The 14686-nt window shown below is 38.8% G+C and overlaps 1 protein-coding gene across 1 annotated transcript in view; it reads left to right on the top strand.

Annotated features, from left to right (window-relative positions):
• LOC125240185 (rho guanine nucleotide exchange factor 18) overlaps window positions 1-14430 on the top strand; it is an 84758-nt gene extending 70328 nt beyond the window's left edge. Inside the window, 7 exon segments of the mRNA XM_048148011.1 lie at window positions 1132-1291; window positions 1859-1966; window positions 2517-2609; window positions 3317-3423; window positions 4801-4899; window positions 8730-8821; window positions 13587-14430. Of these exon segments, the coding sequence (XP_048003968.1) occupies window positions 1132-1291; window positions 1859-1966; window positions 2517-2609; window positions 3317-3423; window positions 4801-4899; window positions 8730-8821; window positions 13587-13719 (792 nt within the window). The 3' untranslated portion in view covers window positions 13720-14430.
• The last annotated feature ends 256 nt before the right edge of the window (window positions 14431-14686 follow it).

The following is a 14686-nucleotide window of genomic DNA, read 5'->3' as shown; positions in this document are numbered from 1 at the left end:
TTTGAAAAAAATATGCTATTTCTACTCAGAATTACTAGCCTTTTCAATCCTAGTAGTAAAAAAATTGTCCCATACGATTTTTTCTTACTTTGTTATCATTTTCAGTACATGTTGTATGGGGTAACAAAAGAGGAAAGTAACAAAAATGTATGGAAATTCTGGGACACTTTTTGTCTCCCAGTGAGATTGAAAGTACTCGTGATTCTGAATACAATTGACCTAAAATTCCTTAGAACAATAAAAAAAATATTGGCAAAAAAAAAATGCTCGCTTAAACTACAACACCCTGTATATACACTCACCTGCATTGTTTGGCAACAGCTTATCGCTATACACAGGAAAAAAATAGCATGATACAACCACCAAATAATTCAAATACAAGAGGACAGTCCATAATATATAAACAACTTCCTCGCTACCATACTTACGTTCGCAACAGCCCAGGGATTATCAAAGGGCGTATCATGCTCCGGATCATGCTCCGGATGCGGACCGCCGCCACATGCCGTCCTTTGTCTTCACGTTGGAGAAAAAGGGAGGCATACAGACACATCATCATCCTCCTTGCGTTATCCCGGCATTTGCTACGGCTCATGGGAGTTTGGGTCCGCTTTGACAACTAATCCCAAGATTTGTCGTAGGCACTAGTTTTTACGAAAGCGACTGCCATCTGACCTTCCAACCCGAAGGGTAACTAGGCCTCATTGGAATTAGTCCAGTTTCCTCACGATGTTTTTCTTCACCGAAAAGCGACTGGCAAATATCAAATGACATTTCGCACATAAGTTCAGAAAAACTCATTGGTACGAGCCGGGTTCGAACCCGCGACCTCCGGATCGAAAGTCGCACGCTCTTACCGCTAGGCCATCAGCGCTTCGGAGGCATACAGACACATAATTATATATATGATAGTGTACTTTCGGCCTAACGACGATAGTCATTTTTCCATGAACAAATCGAACCGTCCACACCCCTTAAACTCGTAAGTCCCGGCGTACTTGTACAAGTACAAATTAAAGTCGAGTACAGAACTCTTATCTGTAAATTGGGTTACAAGTGAAACTCCGCCCTGGCAGTTTTTTTAGCATATATCTCAATTATATGGTTTGTCAGTAACCTGTCCCCTTCCAGCTGGAAGCGCAAGTGATGGCGTGGCGGGCGGCGCCGGGCGGCGCGGCGCGCGGCCACGAGGCGCAGCTGGAGGAGCTGCGCCATCTGCAGGCGAGACTCACTGCGGACCGCGCTGCGTGGGAACATTCCCGGGCACGCGACCACGCCAACATCGCTGACGGTATGTATTCCTTATGCCTTAGAAAATTGTGTTAATGAAGTGGCGGGTGACATGAGGCACGACTAGAAGAACTCAAATATCTACAGGCGAAACTCACCGCTGACCGGGCGGCCTGGGAGCATTCTAGGGCGCGCGACCACGTTAACATCGCTGATGGTACGTTCTAGACCTAACCTTATGGCATAGTATGGTGGCTGAACATAACACACGACCGGAAAAGCTCCACTGAGCCGCTTGGTTACACTGCATGAAACACGCTATTGCAGCTGGATGGTATGTTTTAGACTTAACGGCATAGGTGGTAAATCAAGTAATGGTTGTCACGCGAAGATCAAATAGAAGAACTGCGGCATCTATGTACAGGTGAGACTCACGGCTAACTGAGCGACCTGGGAGCGTTCAAGGACACGCGACCACGCTAATGTAGCCGATGTTATGTAGAGCAAAGTTTAGAGCATTGTAAAGTGCAACTGGGTTTAAATCGAGTGGTGGACAGCATAAATATCGCCATACTACAATAATAACTTGCGTTCTATAAACTTTAATTCGTTTTATTTCTGTGAACAGAAAAGCGGCAGCTGCAAGCGGCGCGGGAAGAACTACTAGAACAACAGAAAGACGTCGAACAGCAACGGGAGAGGCTCTTCCGACGGCTCGAGAGGTTGCAGCAACACGGTATGCGTCCCTTTTTCTCTTTACGTATTTATATCCATCTCTCCTGCTCACACACTTACGGGTTAACGTTGAGTATGTAAATTCTGTACACATTAGTGCCAAATACACTGGGAATGAAGCTCATTTTTACACATGCAAGTTACGTTTGCACCCTGGATCCAGTAGATATTGCGAATGGAATCCACTTGTTAAAGCACTTATTTATGTTTTGCCACAAAATTTACAAAAACAATACAACATCACATCACAGAAATCGTGTTCAAGAAAAGATTAACTAGACATTTCGGGCTTTTTGCACGTGTTTATAACGCTCAACAACTCTGCAAAATACGGTTCTGTTTTTCACTCAATCTAAAAACTTTTTGTCCCACTTCTGATATCACTTTAGTGCTCAAACCATCCAACTTCATTTATACGATGGTACCCACAGAATCTCTCTCTCACTTTTAATATCATCTGATTCACTTACACACTGAAGCTTTTTCGATTCAAGTAGTGAATATTTTACACGTAGTTGGAGAGGTGGTGGTGACGTCACTCTCTGTTGCAGGCGGTTCTCAAGAGGAAATCGCTAGTGTGGGCACTTTATCACCTGACTCGAGCGTCAGCGATACCACGAGGAGAAAAGAACCGAAGTGGCGAAGTAAGTAAAGTCAATAGAATTTGTGAACAATGTAAACAAACCTTGTAGTCAAAATGTCTCTGATTTCCATTCTAACTCATCAAATACTGGCTAAATCCATGTGTTATTTAATCATTCATGTCACATTATGATCTTCAACCGTCAAAAAATTAAAATTGTGCTAAAATATTGATATTTTATATAAATGGTTTGTTTACATTATTGACAATTTCTATTGACATCGATTTTATACTATTAGCACATGTGGCAAAACTAACAAGCCGTTTATTAATCTTCCTATTTCACGAATTGGTCCCGACAATCGAGACCCAATTGCACGATCAACTGATCATTAAATGTTATTTTGTCAAATAAATAAGAAAAGTAGAGTGCTATCGCATAAATTGTAATTCACATGAGAGAACGTAAGCACATCTAAATATCACCCCAAAAAGTTCCAGTTCGTCACATTTTTCGGGACAAAAAAACCAAAAGGTTTTAGCGTTGATAAAGCCTTTGTTATCTACATATTGTACGTTATTTAGAATAAGTTTATGATGCTTGATTAACATTTCTGCGACGCGAAACGGTCAGAAATGTAGTCTGGAACTTTCGCGCCAATACTCAAGAGCGATATAGATAGAGAGCTACAAAAAAGATATTATCGTGAGCGTTTGTGCATTCGGTTACGCACACACTCCTCTATCCATCATTTTTCTGTCCTGCAGATAGTCGCGGCTCGACAGGGTCGGAAGGCGCGCCGCCACCGCGAGCGTTACCTCCACCGCAGCTCCTATCGGCGCAGAATGAGAGTCGCGCCACCGCCGCCATCTCCGTAAGTTTATACTTTATTACTTCCACACTCGACTATAAACTAGGGATGTACCGACTAGTCGGGAAAGCCGACTATCCGGTCACATATCTAGTCGGCGATTAGTCGGCACTTTATAAGTGATAGAAAAACAGTACAAAAATAAATTAACAGCTAATATAATTGTGTTTTGTACCGATTCGTTATACCTTTGTTAATCAAAAGACCACCAGATATCTGTGATCATCACAGAAATAAATGTCCTATCTAGGACTACGGGTGGGTTTCGTAGGCAGGATCATTACCCTACCCACTAAGCCAAACTGTTTATTAAAAATGGAAAATGCATAAATATTCACAAAGGCCTTTGAAAAATTGAACCTGTAAAAAAAATTAAAAGCGTGGTGCTGAGTTTGGTTCACATGGGGGGCAAGAACCATACCGTTCTACCCTAGGGATGGTCAGAGGGCGCTACGAGTCCTTGTATAGATTACTCATATGAGAGATCATTTCGACCTCAGCAGCTGTGACCTGGGTGGCCGAGCGGAAATAGGCATCTGCCGCGATTGCAGAGTACGCTGGTTCGATTCCAGCCTCAGGCACTGGAGGCCTTGGTCACTTTTTCTTTCATAAGTGTAATTTATTTCGGTTTTAATAAATTATTTTCATAGAAAATATTTTAATTTGTATTTTAAGTAGTCACACTACTATTATGAAATGAAATGATATCTTTTATTTCAGACAGATGTCCATATTTACACGATTTAACCCGAAGAAAACTGCATGCTACTGGAATTCCACTCTAAGAACAACTTTCTTTATTTTCTCTATTTTGTCCATATTATACTTCATAAATATGAAATAAATGTCATATACAAAGAAAAAGTTCGAGCTGGAATCGAATCAGCGTCCTCCGTTTATCGAACGGATACCTAAACTGCTCGGCCGAGTTTACAGTTTCAAATTATACTGATACAGCTAAAACCTAATATTGCGAGTATTGCATAAATTAAAAATCGGCCCCGGATAAGATAATAACTTGAATATCTGACATCCCTAGATAGACAAATGAATATTGATAGTACTTATTATGTATCAGAAAAGGACAAAATTATCCCTTCCTCAAACGTCATCTGTCATACTTCGGTTTTGTATGATGTTTATTTTCTGTATCAAAGCACATTTTGTGGGTGTGTTTAGTCAAACTTCCCACTTTGTGAATAAAGTTGAATTGACAAAGCGGCTTTATCAATCGACAATTGGGACGTTTTTGTATCTGCATATGAATAAACTGACAAAGCGGCTTTATAGCAATCGACAAAGTGGGACGTTTTCTCGTGCACACTCACATTTTTCATTCTTAGTACCCTGTACTTTAATAAGTAGTCTCCCTTCTTCCAGCAAATGGTGATCAAACAGCAGTTACCACTAAAGTTAGCGAGCGGCAAGTCGCAGCAGCCGCCGCCCGGTTACCACCGCCTACACGAGTCTCCGAGCGAGGTAATTTGGGATTTTTTTCAAAGTTGGAATAATTAAAATAGATAAAGTAAGGCGAACTAAATAAAAATATGTCTGTGAATTCCGTGTGTGAGAAACTCTATAAGTCATTCGTAATGACCGAACAAAATTGAACCATAAGATTTTTTATGTTCTAAATTCAGATTTCACAAAAAAATATATCTTACCGTATCAAGTTCTTCACACCATCTACTGCATTATATTGATCTAACTTTTATTTATTCAGGTAAAAGGTTTTGAATGTTAACACATTTTGTTACAAGCTTTTATTCAACTTGTTAGTATGTTAGTTTGGGTCAAAACGTAGAATCTAAATTTGACCCACTTCCCGGTTTCCGAATGAGCTGAAATTTTTCACACATGTGTAAATCACGTGACAATGCAATATTGTGAGCTGATCTGATGATGGAGCAGAATGGTGGTCATAGGAACTCTGTTATGAAACGTCATATCCCCATCGAGTAAGGGGTTTTTAGAAACGTCTCGAAGAGCAGTAGATGACTGTTGTAAGAAAGGTAGTCAGTGATAAAAGCTTGTGCCAAAAATGAAATTTTTGCAAAAAAACAATGGCTTAACTTTAATCAATATTTTTACCAATAACGATTCTATTAATTTGTATTTTTTAATTCCGAACTCAAGTCATTTTGATATTTGTTACCTGTTCTTGGTAATTCGAACGTTAATTCAGAAAATTGGAAGTAGACAGTTTTCAACCGGTATCGAAGTGAGTATCGGCCCCCGTTTTTACGGACTTAATGATGAAGTAGACAGAGATCGAAAATATCTATATTTTTACCGACAATTGTTCTATTCTGTATATCCACTTCTCTACCCCTATGTTGGCCTAACCCTGTACAAAACAGATCAAATGGTTGGTTTTCAGGACTTCGAGTACCCAAACGTATTTTAACACCAAAGTTTGTTTTGTAAGTACGTTATTGGTGTCGAGTATTAGCTGTGTCTTCCAAATTCACTGTCGTACGTTAAACACCCTCTGCCCTTTCGAAATACCCGAATAATTGTAAAACCATTATGAAAAATACCAGGTTATTTCTTTGAAGCAAAGACAGACATAAGGCTATGTAACTCCGAGACAGATAAAGTCTAATAAAAAAACGTACCTCGGACCCTTATGAGCGGTCGACTAGATGGCGCTATACCTTTTACTGATTATCGGCTAGATTGCGCTAATATCGATAATTGACAATTATGAAGTTAAGAATCGTCAAAACGGAGGTTTAAAAGTTTTAATCCTGTGTCGAGAGATGTTAGTCTATGCACTGTGACTACACATTTTACTTTGACGGTCATTGTCTAAACAAGATACAAGATACCGTCACATCTATCGTAGGACACGTCTTTGCCTTTGGCTAGTCGGTGGCCAAGAGTAAGCCCATTTATAATAATAAAATTTAAAAAAAAAGCACGATCCTCTTTGCTTTGAAGCAAATAAAGTTAAAACTGGTATTTTACTATGAAATATTTTTTGATTGAGAATGAAGTATGTTCGACGTCTTCCTTCGTAAAATACTATTATCTTCTTGTTCACTCCTGAAGAAAACTAAGGAGTGACAATATTTCCTACCTTTCTCTCTCACACCTTTTCTATCCTTTGTAAAATCTCTTAGGTTCCTGTAAATTGGTTTAAATTCTGTACAATTTATTCGGGTTTATGAAGAAATGTAATTGGCTTTAGTATTTGCACTGCGATTGGCTGTTAAAAAAAAAACTGAGATCCATGTTAATAGGTGCCACTTGTTCTCATTTTTGCAAAAACAGTATTGAATCTTATGAAAATCAACATTGGTTGAGAGAGTCTTATAAATAGTTTATTTAAATTACTTTTGTGAGTTCACTGAAATGAAGAGTTATATTTGACTAGGAATCATAATCTGCCCTATAAGATCGACCGCATTGCTGCTTAAAAAAAGTTAACGGAATTCAATAAAAACAGGGTGTATGTATGTATACGTCTACACCTACGGATACGGACACATCCTGTGTCATCTGTGTGAACACTTGCACATGCCTTTTTAAAGCGCGATGCGCAGCGGCGGCCATAGGGTGAAGCGAGACACAGCGATGGGACTTTTCATTCGCACGTATGGCTGCCGAAATCGCCGCGTTAAAATGTCGTGAAGACGCTCACGCCGTTACGCATCGGAAGACGCGTACGCATGTTCCTACTAACAAGCGATTTCTCATACGCAAAATGCAACTCGATGCTGATAGATGAAACTTCACCCTTATATAGACTATTTCTAAGAACGCAACCTTGGCTTGCTTCGTAAACGCAACACCAACCGTTTAAAGCAGCATAGAGGAATAAGAAGGAAAGAGTTGTAACTCCATACATCGGTAAATTCGAGTTATTTGTAGTGACATCTTGCGTCAAACACGCGTCAAATAGCGTTAATTATCAGTACTGCTACTTGGCAACAAAACGTCTAATGCTCAACAAGTTAATATCACAACAGTATTAATCAGTATTCCGTTTTCAATTCCTTCTGCTTGTATTATATTAAGTTGTAAACTGTTTTAATATAAAATTTTTGGCACACGCGACACTGTTGACACCTAGTGTCGAGTAGTGGTACTGGTAATTTACGCTATTTGATGCGTGACTCTAGACACTACAAATAACTCGACTTATTCCTCTATGAAAGCAGCTATACACGCTTTTGTTCTCTCGCGCTCGGGTGTGGTCGTTCCTTCAAACTAGTATAAGGACATCACTAGTCGACGCCCCATCCCTACGCATCGCTTGTCAAGATGGCGTCAGACGGACTCGTAGCGTCGCATATATCGAATTATCGATTGTCATTGATCTTGTATTTCGAGATTCCGTTCAATAAACTGTATAATTAATAGTGGTAGCCTGGTGTTTTTACTCTAACACTAGATATATTTGTCCCCTGTTAATATGGATCAGCCTTCGCGTAGATAGGTGTATATTGACAACCATTTCGTCTGTTCAGCTTTTAATGTCATACGTAGCAGGTATATTTCTTCAAGGAGCACAGATAAGTGACATATAAGATCAGTGTTGCTGGACAAATGCTTCGTATAGTGCTCATTTATCAAGTCAAAGTAGGACATTGGCGTCCCACTTTGACGATTGCTGTAAAGCCGCTTTGTCAGTTTATTCATATAAAGATACAAGCAACTCTCGTCTTTATGGAAAACGAAGTGGGACGATTTACTAAAAACTAGCACATATTTGTATGATGAAAGAAAATATGATTTCTAAATGTTTATCTAAATTGAACTAAGCACTAAAAAGTTTCTATTGCGAGTTCACGTTCTCAAACACGGCCAATGTATACCTAATTCGCCGTAGTTCACAAATTTATAAACGGTTTACTCCGAGTTATTTGGCTAGTTGTAATCTAAGGCAATTGGGCCTTAGCTGATGTTGACCGTAACATTTCTTATTATGAATATTTTTGTTGGCCTCGAAATGGTAAAGTTACATCGTATTGCCATAGATTAAATATAAGAAAGTCATACCATCCCACACATAGATGGCGCCACAAAAAATGCCTTGTTGCCATCGATTATTTGTAGATTGGCGTTAAGTGTCACTTTCGAGCCATAAATCTATGTTAATCTATGGTATTATATCATGAAATAATCCAACAATCTCTATTCATTATTGTTCATCATCCTCTTGCGTTATCCTGGCATTTGCCACGGCTCTAAGGAGCCTGGGGTCCACTTTGACAACTATTCATTATCGACACAGCACATCTTGTAAAACCATTTGATCTATTATAGTACGGCAGTGCGAACTTAATTTCTTGTATTTACAGCATTCGACCGGGCTCGTGATTCACCACACGCGAACTGGCAGCTCACCAGCTCCATTGCCTACACAACCGCCGCTCAATAATAAAGCTACCAGGTACGCTAATTATAAGAATTAATTATTTAATATTCACTACAGGGCGCGTAGCCAGATAAAATCAATAAATAAATATTGGGGACACCTTACACAGATCAACTTAGCCCCAAACTAAGCAAAGACGATATACATACTTAGGGACCTACATACTTAATAGATAGATAAATACATACTTATATACATAGAAAACATCCATGACTCAGGAACAAATCGGGCGTCTGGTGTCAACGATTGTCATTCGGCTAAGCCGGCAGGACTATGGAGTATGGGTCCCCTTCATCTAGCGTCTCGCGAGCGTAGCGTCGCGCGTTGGGCCAACTGTATGGCAAATGGCCGCTGTACACATATGGCCAACGGTTCCACCAACCCCCTTGGCCAAGCGTGTAGAGAGAGGGCTACTTGGCCGTAAGTTAGCAGTTGGCGCTTGCGCTTGCCGGCCAACCGATTGGTGTCGGTTTTTTTTCCACACATCAAAGGATCTTGGCGCCAATGGCCAACTGCGTTTACACGTTGGCGCTTCATTCAGTTGGTCGTCAGCCGTCAGAGAGGACAGTAGTGAAATATTTACGAAAATAATAAGTTTATCTATGCCAATAATAGTGTAGATTTTAGGAAATAAAATAACCTTGCAAATGTTTAATGTATTTCCTAAAAAAGATAAATGTTCTTATCAGAATATTAAAAAAATTGTTAATATTTCAAATAATTTAATTTTACTACAGGGTTATTATTTTTTAATCAAATTTTTCTGATAACGTCTATAAAATAAATAAATAAATATTGGGGACACCTTACACAGATCAACTTAGCCCCAAACTAAGCAAAGCTTGTACTATGGGTGCTAAGCGACGATATACATACTTAAATAGATAAATACATACTTATATACATAGAAACATCCATGACTCAGGAACAAATATCAGTGCTCATCACACAAATGCCCTTACCGGGATTCGAACCCAGGACCGCGGCTTAGCAGGCAGGGTCACTACCGACTGAGCCAGACCGGTCGTCTATTGTAACATGTCAGAAACTTGCTTCCATGTTTCATCATATGCAAGCATAATAATTATATTTTTTGTTTAGTTGATTAAATTCCTGTTTCGGTCTCACGATAATTAAAATTTTGTTTGTCTCAAGTAGATCGTATTTTAGAAATACGAGATGGAGAGCTTGGAGATTTATAGTGAACCAAAATATTTAGATGCTTATTTGTAGCCCAATTTGAGTCTTGTTTCAAAGTCATAAAGGTTTTGCAGTAGGGGTTTTAAGAAATGTTGACTGGTCAAATTCAAATCTACAAGAAGTTGTGTCAAATTTCAAACTGTACAATTAAATGATACTAGCCAATAAAAACAAATTTGAGCCATATTGAACCATATTACAAAGGGCGTTGATTGAGACAATTTTTAAAGCATGTGCAAATGGAAAAAAGTCTAGTGGGCCAATCCTGTGTCCAAACATGTGGAAAAAAACTTAGTTCGGCCACGCCCTATGAGTAGATCAAATTGGACCTTATTCTGATCAAGAGATAAAGCATGTTTTGTTTAAATATTGTATGAAATTATGAATTTCAGCGTTGGTTGAGAAATACCAATCAGGAGTGAGGAAGTGGGAGCTAGTGGGGATTTCGGAGTCTTGGAAGGGATGTTTGAAATGGGATGCAAGGCATTGCATGGGATTCATTCATTGGCATTCGGGGATTAGAGAGCCTTCCGCTCGACCGTCAGACTGGTTCTATTTAGGTTTATTTGGGTAAATCTAGATTACCTATATTATGTCCTAGCCTTGATTTTGCTAGTATTTCATGATACTGGTATGGTTTGGGTTGGAGGATAATATAGAGTATTTTGTTAATAAGCGTTTATTTCAGTGTTTAATTGGTGTAAATTTAAGTGTCTTAATTGTTATTGTTTTGGAGCTCGATCACTGCTAGTATTATAAAGTGTACTAGTAGAGTTTAGAGTTGTAGAACAATAGTATTGCTAAAGTTTTAAAGTTTTGAAGATTTGTGAGTGTTTCTTATTAGTTAAAGAGTTAATTGTGTTTTAATGTGTGAAATGTGTTAGCTTGGATTGTTTTAGTGTTATTTTACGCTAGAATAATTTTGTTGAAGGATTTCATATATTACTTAGTTTTGTTAGTTAATTAATAACTTTTGTAAATAATTATTGGGGTAGATTATTTTAGTAGGATGAACTGGTCTGATATTTTGCAGTTCTTTGGAGGGATAGGGCGGGTAACCTAACGGTGTTCAACTACAGCCCTAGTCAACCAAGGGACATTTCTTGGGTTATTTTAGTAGAGTCCAAGTGAGCTCTTGGCAGTTTCCTGCATTTATTAAGACAGGATTTTGCTCCTGGAATCTGGACGATTTGAGTTGTTATCTAAACTTCTTAAATTTGCCAGGTTCTTGTCCAACTTTCCTATTTTATTTTACCCGTCTGGCTGACTTCTTGCTGTCCCAATCCCTAGTGTGAGAACCAGCCCACGTGAAGAAATAGGGAGTCAGGTCTAAGGGTTATTCTTCGCCCGTCTTAGTTAGCTTTAGCTAGAGATTTTCCATTGCACTTTCGGAAAATCACGCGAGTAAATTAAATGTGCGATCCGGATCGCTAGTTTGCTAATATGTCGGTAGAGTAGATGGTTAGTTTAGCTGTTAGGGCTAGGATTTTGTTTGGTATAGGAAATATTAGAATTAAAATTGTTTTCTCCTTTTCAAGTCTTTATTCATTTTCTAGAAAGTTCAATTATACATTTTTAACACGGGATTTGGTTACTTAATATGTTAGACTTTAACTGTGTGAGCGAATTTATAAATAAATAAATAAATGAATGTTGTACATTTGTACATAGATTGAGTGAATCCCACGGTAGGCTCAGGAAGGCTTGCGTTTAATGATGTTCAATTATTGAATTGGGATTAGTAGGGCTTATAGGAATTTATATTAACTATGTTTATTTATGACAATTGACAAACTCGACATATACATTTATGACTTTATATATATTTTTGGTCCCTTGTATACCTACTGGTAGTAAATAAATTTATTGTGAGAAAATTAAAATAAATAACTCACAATATAATGTAAGATTGTAAATTCATTTTGTTTTTAAAATAAAAATGTTTATTTTTAATTAGCTTGTCCCTCAGCAGTTTGCCTGTCTATTCCGTTATCTATGAGTTTGTAATTTTTACATACCTAATGGCTTTCACATATAAAGTCATATTATTCCAAATACTTATCATAAATGATTTGTCTAGACTGGATCGAGGCAGAAAGTTGCAAGATCGTGGTTTATTTTGGTCCGAAAGGTGATACAAAATGACTACATTAACAGTTTGGATAATATTATTTTGATAAATACCTACAAAAAAAACAATGATGTACAAAGTTACAGAATTCTGGAGAATTGGAGTGGTCAGATACACTGCTCTACTACCAGTATTTGATATTTTAAAGTGTCCCTTTGAAAATCCTCTCTATGGTGATGAAAGTCTCACAACATAATGGCTCGGGCAAATGAAAGTAGTCCTGTCATTATGAAAAGATGTCCCTTCAGGACCACAAAATAGTTCCTTCAGAACTGGGGCAGGGGTCTGACCCGTAACTGGATGATGGCCATGGACTGTCGCGGAGGCGGAGCGACATCTATAACCCCAAAAATAAAATATTTTAAATTGTATTATATTTACTATTGACTTTCTATATTATAATATGGTGACATTTTAGATTATTTACTGACAAACATTAGTTATTTTAATTTTGACATAATTATGCTCATTTGTTTATTTGTGTTCTATTTAACTATAACAATGTGATTAAATTTGATTAAACCCCATCTTTTAATTACAACTTATTATTCACTCTGATTTTTGTTGTGGACTTAATCCATTTATTTTGGTATACATACATTATAGGATTATTAGGCGTAATAGGACATTACTGTTTCATAATATGCGAAAAGGACTGGTTACTATTTACGGCTACAACAATGGGTTCTACATAGACACTAATCGATCACTAGGTCAAAATACTGATCCAATATAAGATATTAACTTAATTGATTGATTTCGTTTCATGGTAATTAATTTTATTTAATGCAATTTAGAGTTTCAATTTTTGTATGGTTATGTAGGTTAACTAAATAGGTAATTGATGTTAGTTAGGTATTTATAGGGTCAGAATATTACACTATGACCTAGAATTTCCTTACTTTTCCATTCCACGTCCATCTTTCATGAAGAGCCAATGCCAAGTGATTGGTTCGCCAATGTGTAAACAGCGGCTCTTATCTTGGCCAAGGGGTTTCACAAAGGGTTGGTGGAACCGTTGGCCATATGTGTATAGCGGCCAAAAGCCTTTTTCCGGTGAGAGTTGTTGTTTTATGGTGGGAGGTCACTGACTGAGAAATTGGGGTTGTGATACTGCGAATTATAGGTACGTGTTCCAACAAATTAAGGTGGAGCGCTTCAGGTATCATGGGGATTGGGGATGTTTAGTTTTTCTAAGGTCAGGGTACCATAGTCTGTTACGGATTATATCATTTGTAAGTAGACGAAGCTCGTAGCAGATTTGATTCGGTGTCCAGTGTTTCCATGATGAAGCGTGCTTATCACGTACTGTAGAATTAGAGGCAAACTAGTAAACGGATCTCCTCACGGTGAGCGATCGCTCCACACATGGACACCGGTTTTAAGTGTGCGCTTTTTTTGAAGGTCGTATTACGGAGTTGTTTTTTTAGACGTTATCTTCTATTCCAGAACAAACACATACCCCAAGCTCCCGGACAAGTTCCGCGTGCGCACGGCCGACGCCAGCGCGGCCGGCGCCGTGCCCGCGCCGCCCGGGCCGGGGGGCGGCGGGGGCGGGGAGGAGGAGGTGATCTACTTCTGACCCGCGCGTGCGCCGCCGCCGCCGCACGCGCGCCGCTCCTGAGACTGCCGCCTGTCCTAACTGCCGGCCCGTAACACACTGGGATGGTATTATGTACATTATTCTTATATTCTCCCTTCTATTTTAATCAGCCGGTTAGATTACGTTCATTTGGTACCTACTTAAAGGGTGACAAGTTTTTATTTGACCCTCGCCGTGTTTCTGCTAAACTGATTTCTCTTACTGGCAAGTACCCTTTGAGAACAGACGCGAATGTGATTGATGTAAACGAGAAGGAAATATTTTAGATATCGAAACCATCTTTATTGCTGTATGAAAACGGTTGGCAGCGACGCGCGACATTCTTTCAGGGCCAAATAAAAAGTTGTCAAACTTTACTTTCAAACGATGTGGCCATGTCTTAACTTTAATCTGTGACTGAAGTAAAGTTGAGATGGATAAAGATGGCAAATAATGTGGATAAATATAACATTGTCCAGATTCTAGTTAAATATCATTTAAATTATCTTATATGAACTAGGAATTGGGTGAAACCACGTTAAAGTAACGTGAGTCACGACTTCATTGAGTGTTTATTTGAACTACAGCAGCAAATGACAGGATCTATGCATATATCTAGAAAGTACCTAACACCTATTTAGACATGGATTATCCCTTGAACTTGCATCGTGAATAAATGGAACATACCATAAAATAGTGACCCATGTTACTCTCGCCACGGATTGACCCAACCACAGAACACCCCACTAGAAGCCAAATGCAAGCGATATTGTTCGAGACGCAAATCACCAATCCTTGCGGGGTGAGGCGGGCGCGCACGGTGCTGCCATTGGTCGTTTCAAATAATGGCGCGCCTTTATGATTAGCAGTAGGGATGGGAATGGGACATGTCTATTATAGACAATGGTACCGGTACCAGTACTGTGGTGAATTTGTTTTGCAACAAATTATAATATTATAATTAAAT

This window comes from Leguminivora glycinivorella, chromosome 2, assembly GCF_023078275.1.
Source record: "Leguminivora glycinivorella isolate SPB_JAAS2020 chromosome 2, LegGlyc_1.1, whole genome shotgun sequence".
NCBI lineage: Eukaryota > Metazoa > Arthropoda > Insecta > Lepidoptera > Tortricidae > Leguminivora > Leguminivora glycinivorella.
The sequence above is the reverse complement of the archived record's forward strand: the minus strand, read 5'-3'. Positions and strand labels throughout refer to the sequence as shown.